The sequence below is a fragment of the Scomber japonicus genome, chromosome 2 (assembly GCF_027409825.1).
Source record: "Scomber japonicus isolate fScoJap1 chromosome 2, fScoJap1.pri, whole genome shotgun sequence".
Taxonomy (NCBI): Eukaryota; Metazoa; Chordata; class Actinopteri; order Scombriformes; family Scombridae; genus Scomber; species Scomber japonicus.
The window spans coordinates 374,959-384,958 of record NC_070579.1 but is presented as its reverse complement, the minus strand read 5'-3'; the positions used below and the strand labels follow the sequence as shown (position 1 = coordinate 384,958).

The 10,000-nt window shown below is 53.9% G+C and overlaps 1 protein-coding gene across 1 annotated transcript in view; it reads left to right on the top strand.

The window, feature by feature from the left end:
* Positions 1-10,000, top strand: part of LOC128375833 (son of sevenless homolog 1-like) — a 32,177-nt gene that overhangs the window by 21,111 nt on the left and 1,066 nt on the right. Inside the window, 10 exon segments of the mRNA XM_053336254.1 lie at positions 709-812; positions 1,591-1,816; positions 1,903-2,022; positions 2,212-2,374; positions 2,635-2,752; positions 3,119-3,291; positions 4,481-4,597; positions 5,022-5,147; positions 5,149-5,281; positions 5,521-5,618. Of these exon segments, the coding sequence (XP_053192229.1) occupies positions 709-812; positions 1,591-1,816; positions 1,903-2,022; positions 2,212-2,374; positions 2,635-2,752; positions 3,119-3,291; positions 4,481-4,597; positions 5,022-5,147; positions 5,149-5,281; positions 5,521-5,618 (1,378 nt within the window).

Here is a 10,000-nt window from a genome sequence, read left to right as displayed (position 1 = left end):
GCGCCCCCTGCTGGAGGGTTAGGGTCAGGTTCACACAGCGCCCCCTGCTGGAGGGTTAGGTTCACACGGCGCCCCCTGCTGGAGGGTTAGGGTCACACGGCGCCCCCTGCTGGAGGGTTAGGGTCACACGGCGCCCCCTGCTGGAGGGTTAGGTTCACACAGCGCCCCCTGCTGGAGGGTTAGGGTCACACGGCGCCCCCTGCTGGAGGGTTAGGGTCACACGCCGCCCCCTGCTGGAGGGTTAGGTTCACACGGCGCCCCCTGCTGGAGGGTTAGAGTCACACGGCGCCCCCTGCTGGAGGGTTAGGGTCATACGCCGCCCCCTGCTGGAGGGTTAGGGTCACACGGCGCCCCCTGCTGGAGGGTTAAGGTTAGGGTCACACGGCGCCCCCTGTTGGAGGGTTAGGGTCACACGGTGCCCCCTGCTGGAGGGTTAGGGTCACACGCCGCCCCCTGCTGGAGGGTTAGGTTCACACAGCGCCCCCTGCTGGAGGGTTAGGTTCACACAGCGCCCCCTGCTGGAGGGTTAGGTTCACACAGCGCCCCCTGCTGGAGGGTTAGGGTCAGGTTCACACGGCGCCCCCTGCTGGAGGGTTAGGGTCATACGGCGCCCCCTGCTGGATGCTTTCATTCACACATCAGAGGCGATGCTCTGTCTGAACTGTCTGTCTCTCTGACCTCTGACCTCTGACCTCTGACCTCACGCAGAGTGCTGAACGTGTGTCGCCACTGGGTGGAGCATCACTTCTACGACTTCGAGAGAGACTTTATGATGCTGGAACGCTTGGAGGAGTTCATCTCTTCAGTCAGAGGTACACACACACACACGCACACACACACACACACACACACACACACACACACACGCACACACACACACCTGATGTACATGAGGGTTAATGGAGGCTAACCTACGAAATAATAAAATAACTTTGAACAAGCTTTAACGGCACAAACTAGTACTAGGCTAACATACTACCAGTCAGCTAGCTAGCAGGCTAACATACTACCAGTCAGCTAGTTAGCAGGATAACATACTACCAGTCAGCTAGCTAGCAGGCTAACATACTACCAGTCAGCTAGCTAGCAGGATAACATACTACCAGTCAGCTAGCTAGCAGGCTAACTTACTACCAGTCAGCTAGCTAGCAGGATAACATACTACCAGTCAGCTAGCTAGCAGGCTAACTTACTACCAGTCAGCTAGCTAGCAGGCTAACTTACTACCAGTCAGCTAGCTAGCAGGCTAACTTACTACCAGTCAGATAACTAGCAGGCTAACCTACTACCAGTCAGCTAGCTAGCAGGCTAACATACTACCAGTCAGCCAGCTAGCAGGCTAACTTACTACCGAGTCAGAGTAGCCGAGGGCAGCAGGAAACATTCACTCTGAAGCTTAGAGCTCCTCCTAGTGGCTGAAAGTAGCTGCTAATGAACCTGAATACTAGACTACAGCTCAGTGACATCATGGAGGTCACAGTTAGACCACCAACCATGATTCAGGTTTAATGACCCTACAGAGCAGCTGTGTGTCAGATATAAAGGTTCCAGCTCTCAGACTGTCTCTAACCTCTCTGATGACTCCGCCAGGTAAGGCCATGAAGAAGTGGGTGGAGTCCATCACTAAGATCATCTTCCGGAAGAAGAACCCGCTGCCGGTGAACAACCCGGCCGTCAGCATCACCTTCCAGAACTCCCCCCCGCCCTTCGAGTGGCACCTCAGCAAACCCGGGAACCAGGAGCCCTTCAACCTCCTCACGCTGCACCCCATCGAGATCGCCCGGCAGCTCACCCTCATCGAGTCCGAGTACTACAGGTAACACACGCGGCCCAGAGGTCAGAGGTCAGCCGGCCGCCGAAGGCTCTGACCCCTGACCTCTGACCCCTGACCTCCACCCGCAGGGCGGTGCAGCCGTCGGAGCTGGTCGGCAGCGTCTGGACCAAAGAGGACAAAGAGCTTCACTCCCCGAACCTGCTGAAGATGATCCGCCACACCACCAACCTGACGCTGTGGTTCGAGAAGTAAGACTCCCTGTGACCTCACTGTGACATCACTGTGACATCACTGTGACCTCTCTGTGACCTCCCTGTGACCTCACTGTGACATCACTGTGACCTCACTGTGACCTCACTGTGACCTCACTGTGACATCACTGTGACATCACTGTGACCTCTCTGTGACCTCCCTGTGACCTCTCTGCCTCTCTGCAGGTGTATCGTAGAGATGGATAATCTGGAGGAGCGGGTAGCGGTCGTGTCCCGGATCATCGAGATCCTGCAGGTCTTTCAGGAACTCAACAACTTCAACGGAGTCCTGGAAGTCGTCAGCGCCATGAACTCCTCGCCGGTCTACAGACTGGACCACACCTTCGAGGTACCGACGCCTGCAGCCAGACTCAGCTCACTGACCTCACAGTGACCTCGTTATTACATCACAGTGACCTCATAATGACCTCACACCGACCTCATAACAACCTCACAGTGACCTCATAATGACCTCACAGTGACCTCATAACGACCTCGTAATGACCTCGCAGTGACCTCATAATGACCTCTCAGTGACCTCATAATGACCTCTCAGTGACCTCATTATGACCTCACAGTGACCTCATAACGACCTTGTTGTGTTTGCAGCAAATCACGAGTCGGCAGAAGAAGATCATGGAGGAAGCGTTCGAGCTGAGTGAAGATCACTACAAGAAGTACCTGGCCAAGCTGCGCTCCATCAACCCCCCCTGTGTTCCTTTCTTTGGTACGGTCCAACCCTAACCCTAACCCATCAACCCCCCCCCTGTGTTCCTTTCTTTGGTACGGTCCAACCCTAACCCTAACCCATCAACCCCCCCCCTGTGTTCCTTTCTTTGGTACGGTCCAACACATCAGCTGTTAGTCTACCTAACCCTAACCCCTAACCCATCAACCCCCCCCCCCCCCCCCCCGTGTTCCTTTCTTTGGTACGGTCCAACACATCAGCTGTCAGTCTACCAGACGGTCCCAGGTCAAAGGTTTAATAATGTGTGTGTGTGTGTCTGTGTGTGTGTGTGTCTCTGTGTGTGTGTGTGTGTGTGTATCTCTGTGTGTGTGTGTGTGTGTGTGTGTGTGTGTGTGTGTATCTCAGGAATCTACCTGACCAACATCCTGAAGACGGAGGAGGGGAACCCTGACGTTCTGCAGCGACACGGTAAAGAACTGATCAACTTCAGCAAGAGGAGGAAGGTGGCTGAGATCACGGGAGAGATCCAACAGTACCAGAACCAACCGTACTGCCTGAGGGTGGAGAGCGAGATGAGGGTCAGTCTGCATCACTTCCTGTCTGTCTGCATCACTTCCTGTCTGTCTGCATCACTTCCTGTCTGTCTGCATCACTTCCTGTCTATCCATCTTCCTTTCTGTCTTCATCACTTCCTGTATATCTGCATCACTTCCTGTCTGTCTGCATCACTTCCTGTCTGCCTGCATCACTTCCTGTTAGTCTCCATCACATCACTTCCTGTCTATCTGCATCACTTCCTGTCTGTCCTGTCAGTCTGCATCACTTCCTGTCAGTCTGTATCACTTCCTGTCTGTCCTGTCAGTCTGCATCACTTCCTGTCTGTCTGCATCACTTCCTGTCTATCTGCATCACTTCCTGTCTATCTGCATCACTTCCTGTCTGTCTCTCTATCTGTCAATCAATCAATGAGTCAGTCAAATCAATCTCTGTGTCATGTGTTCTATGTCCTGTGTTCTATGTCCTTTGTCCTGTGTTCTATGTCCTGGGTTCTATGTCCTGTGTTCTATGTCCTGTGTCCTGTGTTCTATGTCCTGTGTTCTATGTCCTGTGTCCTGTGTTCTATGTCCTGTGTTCTATGTCCTGTGTTCTATGTTCTATGTCCTGTGTTCTATGTCCTGTGTTCTATGTCCTGGGTTCTATGTCCTGTGTTCTATGTCCTGTGTCCTGTGTTCTATGTCCTGTGTTCTATGTTCTATGTCCTGTGTTCTATGTCCTGTGTTCTATGTCCTGTGTTCTATGTCCTGTGTTCTATGTCCTGTGTCCTGTGTTCTATGTCCTGTGTTCTATGTCCTGTGTTCTATGTCCTGTGTTCTATGTCCTGTGTTCTATGTCCTGTGTCCTGTGTTCTATGTCCTGTGTTCTATGTCCTGTGTTCTATGTTCTGTGTTCTATGTCCTGTGTCCTGTGTTCTATGTCCTGTGTCCTGTGTTCTATGTCCTGTGTTCTATGTCCTGTGTTCTGTGTCCTGTGTCCTGTGTTCTATGGTCTATGTTCTATGTCCTGTGTTCTATGTCCTGTGTTCTATGTCCTGTGTTCTGTGTCCTGTGTCCTGTGTTCTATGTTCTATGTTCTATGTCCTGTGTTCTATGTCCTGTGTCCTGTGTTCTATGTTCTATGTCCTGTGTTCTATGTCCTGTGTTCTATGTCCTGTGTTCTATGTTCTATGTCCTGTGTTCTATGTCCTGTGTCCTGTGTTCTATGGAGCAGAAGTTCTTCGAGACCCTGAACCCGATGGGAGACATGTCGGAGAAAGACTTCGCAGATCATCTGTTCAACAAATCTCTGGTGATCGAGCCGCGGAACGCCCGCTCCATACCTCGCTTCGTAAGTGTCACCATGGCAACGACACAAACGCTGTCACCGTGGCAACGCTGACTTCCTGTTCCCCTCTTAAAGGGCCGGTTCAACTTTTAACTCTTATTTAAACCAGCTGACTAACAGAAAGTTCTTCATTTTAAATATGATGAGAACCAGAAGAACGCGTCCAGAGAAGCAGTTCTGAGGTCTGTTAGTAGAACCACAAGAACCTTTAGTAGAACCAGAAGAACCTTTAGTAGAACCAGGAGAACCTTTACACATCAGGCTGATTGATACCTGATCAGCTGATGAGGATTTATTAATGAAATGATTTTAATCTAGACAGAAACTTTACCTGTGAGACTAAACTAAGGTTGCCCCCCCTCCCCCTCTTAATGCCCCCCCCCTCCCCCTCCCCTTAATGCCCCCCCCCCCCTCCCCCTCCCTCCAGCCGAAGAGGGTGAGCTATACTCTGAAGTCTCCGGGGATCCGTCCGAGGTCCATGCGCCACCCGACGCCGCTGCAGAGCGAGCCGAGGAAGATCAGCTACAGCCGGACCCTGGACAGCGAGTCTGAGGGGGGGGGGCGTGTCTGCCCCCAACTCCCCCCGCACGCCGCTGACCCCGCCCCCCGCCTCCGCCACCTCCAGCTCCACGGACGTAGGCAGCGTGTTCGACTCGCCACAGGGACCCAGCAGCCCGTTCCACTCCAGTAAGCCCCGCCCACTCACACCGCACACCAATCACAGGCAGAGCTGACAACAAGCCCCGCCCACTCACACCGCACACCAAACACAGGCAGAGCTGACAACAAGCCCCGCCCCCCCTCACACCGCACACCAATCACAGGCAGAGCTGACAACAAGCCCCGCCCACTCACACTGCACACCAATCACAGGCAGAGCTGACAACAAGCCCCGCCCACTCACACCGCACACCAATCACAGGCAGAGCTGACAACAAGCCCCGCCCACTCACACCGCACACCAATCACAGGCAGAGCTGACAACAAGCCCCGCCCACTCACACTGCACACCAATCACAGGCAGGTGTGACAGGTGAACTCTCAGGTGTGTGTGTGTGTGTGTGTGTGACAGGTGAACTCTCAGGTGTGTGTGTGTGTGTGTGTGTGTGTGTGTGTGTGTGTGTGTGTGTGTGACAGGTGAACTCTCAGGTGTGTGTGTGTGTGTGTGTGTGTGTGTGTGTGACAGGTGAACTCTCAGGTGTGTGTGTGTGTGTGTGTGTGTGTGTGTGTGTGTGTGTGTGCGTGCGTGCGTGCGTTCGTGCGTGCGAGTGTGCGAGTGTGCGCGTGTGTGTGTGTGTGTGTGTGTGTGTGTGTGTGTCTGTGTGTCTGTGTGTGTGTGTGTGTGTGTGTGTGTGTGTGTGTGTCTGTGTGTGTGTGTGTGTGTGTGTGTCACTAACAGCTCAGACTAACCTTCATCAGTTCTGATCAAACTCATTGATTTCAGATCAGTGATCAGCTGATCACTTTACTCCTCCTCCTCCTACTCCTCCTCTTCCTCCTCTTCCTTCTCCTACTACTCCTCCTCTTCCTACTCCTCCTCCTTCTACTACTCCTACTCCTCCTCTTCCTCCTCCTACTCCTTCTACTCCTCCTCTTCCTCCTCCTACTCCTCCTACTCCCCCTCCTCCTCCTCCTCCTTCTACTCCTCCTCCTACTCCTCCTCCTCCTCCTGCTTATTCTCCTCCTCCTCTTCCTCCCACTACTCCTGCTCCTCCTGCTACTCCTCCTCCTCCTCCTGCTTATTCTCCTCCTCCTCTTCCTCCCACTACTCCTGCTCCTCCTGCTATTCCTCCTCCTCCTCCTATTCCTCCTCCTCCTCCTCCTCCTCCTCTCACAGTGTTCTCCTCCTCCTCCTACTCTTCCTACTCCTACTACTCCTCCTCTTCCTCCTCCTCCTGCTCCTCTTCCTCCTCCTCCTCCTCCTCTCCTCCTCTTCCTCCCCCTCCCCCTCCTCCTCCTCCTCTTCCTCCTGCTCCTCCTCCTCCTCCTCCTCTCACAGTGTTCTCCTCCTCTCCTCCTGCAGCATGCGACAGTATCTTTGCGGTGGTCTCTCTCCCTCACGGCCCACGTTAGTATGATCCTCCTTTACCTGTCCTCTACTCACCTGTCTGTCCCTCACCTGTCCCTCACCTGTCCTCTACTCACCTGTCTGTCCCTCACCTGTCCTCTACTCACCTGTCTGTCCCTCACCTGTCCTTTACTCACCTGTCTGTCCCTCACCTGTCCATCACTCACCTGTCTGTCCCTCACCTGTCTGTCCCTCACCTGTCCCTCACCTGTCCTCTACTCACCTGTCCCTCACCTGTCCCTCACCTGTCCTCTACTCACCTGTCCCTCACCTGTCCTCTACTCACCTGTCTGTCCCTCACCTGTCCTTCACTCACCTGTCTGTCCCTCACCTGTCTGTCCCTCACCTGTCTGTCCCTCACCTGTCCCTCACTCACCTGTCCATCACTCACCTGTCCACCTGTCCTCTACTCACCTGTCTGTCCCTCACCTGTCCTCTACTCACCTGTCCATCACTCACCTGTCTGTCCCTCACCTGTCCTCTACTCACCTGTCCATCACTCACCTGTCTGTCCCTCACCTGTCCTCTACTCACCTGTCCTCTACTCACCTGTCCATCACTCACCTGTCCTCTACTCACCTGTCCCTCCCTCACCTGTCCTTCACTCACCTGTCCTCTACTCACCTGTCTGTCCCTCACCTGTCCTCTACTCACCTGTCCTCTACTCACCTGTCCCTCCCTCACCTGTCCTTCACTCACCTGTCTGTCCCTCACTCACCTGTCCCTCACTCACCTGTCCATCACTCACCTGTCTGTCCTTTACTCACCTGTCCTTTACTCACCTGTCCATCACTCACCTGTCCTCTACTCACCTGTCCTCTACTCACCTGTCCATCACTCACCTGTCCTCTACTCACCTGTCCTCTACTCACCTGTCCATCACTCACCTGTCCTCTACTCACCTGTCCTTCACTCACCTGTCCATCACTCACCTGTCCTCTACTCACCTGTCCTCTACTCACCTGTCCACCACTCACCTGTCCTCTACTCACCTGTCTGTCCCTCACTCACCTGTCCTCTACTCACCTGTCCTCTACTCACCTGTCTGTCCCTCACCTGTCCTCTACTCACCTGTCCTCTACTCACCTGTCCACCTGTCCCTCACCTGTCCTCTACTCACCTGTCTGTCACTCACCTGTCCTCTACTCACCTGTCCTCTACTCACCTGTCCACCACTCACCTGTCCTCTACTCACCTGTCTGTCCCTCACTCACCTGTCCTCTACTCACCTGTCCTCTACTCACCTGTCCATCACTCACCTGTCCTCTACTCACCTGTCCACCTGTCCCTCACCTGTCCTCTACTCACCTGTCTGTCACTCACCTGTCCTCTACTCACCTGTCCTCTACTCACCTGTCCACCACTCACCTGTCCTCTACTCACCTGTCTGTCCCTCACTCACCTGTCCTCTACTCACCTGTCCTCTACTCACCTGTCTGTCACTCACCTGTCCTCCACTCACCTGTCCATCACTCACCTGTCCACCTGTCCATCACTCACCTGTCTGTCCTCTACTCACCTGTCCTCTACTCACCTGTCCTCTACTCACCTGTCTGTCCTCTACTCACCTGTCCTCTACTCACCTGTCCTCTACTCACCTGTCTGCCACTCACCTGTCCACCTGTCCATCACTCACCTGTCCTCTACTCACCTGTCCTCCACTCACCTGTCCATCACTCACCTGTCCACCTGTCCATCACTCACCTGTCCTTTACTCACCTGTCCTTCACTCACCTGTCCTCTACTCACCTGTCCATCACTCACCTGTCCTCTACTCACCTGTCTGTCCCTCACCTGTCCTTTACTCACCTGTCCTCTACTCACCTGTCTGTCCCTCACCTGTCCATCACTCACCTGTCCTCTACTCACCTGTCCTCCACTCACCTGTCCATCACTCACCTGTCCTTTACTCACCTGTCCTTCACTCACCTGTCCATCACTCACCTGTCCTTTACTCACCTGTCCCTCACTCACCTGTCCTTTACTCACCTGTCCATCACTCACCTGTCCTTCACTCACCTGTCCTCTACTCACCTGTCCTCTACTCACCTGTCCTCTACTCACCTGTCCATTACTCACCTGTCCTTCACTCACCTGTCCTTCACTCACCTGTCCTCTACTCACCTGTCCCTCACTCACCTGTCCTTCACTCACCTGTCTGTCCTCTACTCACCTGTCCCTCACTCACCTGTCTGTCCTCTACTCACCTGTCCTCTACTCACCTGTCCATCACTCACCTGTCCCTCACTCACCTGTCCATCACTCACCTGTCCATCACTCACCTGTCCTTTACTCACCTGTCCATCACTCACCTGTCCTCTACTCACCTGTCTGTCCTCTACTCACCTGTCCTCTACTCACCTGTCCATCACTCACCTGTCCCTCACTCACCTGTCCCTCACTCACCTGTCCTCTACTCACCTGTCCTCTACTCACCTGTCCTTCACTCACCTGTCCATCACTCACCTGTCCTCTACTTACCTGTCTGTCCATCACTCACCTGTCCACCTGTCCTCTACTCACCTGTCCTCTACTCACCTGCCCTTCACTCACCTGTCTGTCCTCTACTCACCTGTCCATCACTCACCTGTCTGTCCTCTACTCACCTGTCCTCTACTCACCTGCCCTTCACTCACCTGTCTGTCCTCTACTCACCTGTCCATCACTCACCTGTCTGTCCCTCACTCACCTGTCCATCACTCACCTGTCTGTCCTCTACTCACCTGTCCATCACTCACCTGTCTGTCCCTCACCTGTCCTCTACTCACCTGTCCTCTACTCACCTGTCCTCCACTCACCTGTCTGTCACTCACCTGTCCATCACTCACCTGTCCTCTACTCACCTGTCCATCACTCACCTGTCCATCACTCACCTGTCCTTTACTCACCTGTCCATCACTCACCTGTCCTCCACTCACCTGTCCTCCACTCACCTGTCCATCACTCACCTGTCCTCTACTCACCTGTCCACCTGTCCCTCACTCACCTGTCCTTTACTCACCTGTCCTTTACTCACCTGTCCTTCACTCACCTGTCCATCACTCACCTGTCCTTCACTCACCTGTCCTCTACTCACCTGTCCTCTACTCACCTGTCCATCACTCACCTGTCCATCACTCACCTGTCCTTTACTCACCTGTCCATCACTCACCTGTCCTTCACACTCACCTGTCCATCACTCACCTGTCCACCTGTCCTTCACTCACCTGTCCTCTACTCACCTGTCCTTCACACTGACTTGTTAGAAAGGTTTCCCACTGTGACATCGTTGCCATGGTAACAGCTTGACATTGTTGCCATGGTAACAGCTTGACATCGTTGCCATGGTAACAGCCAGC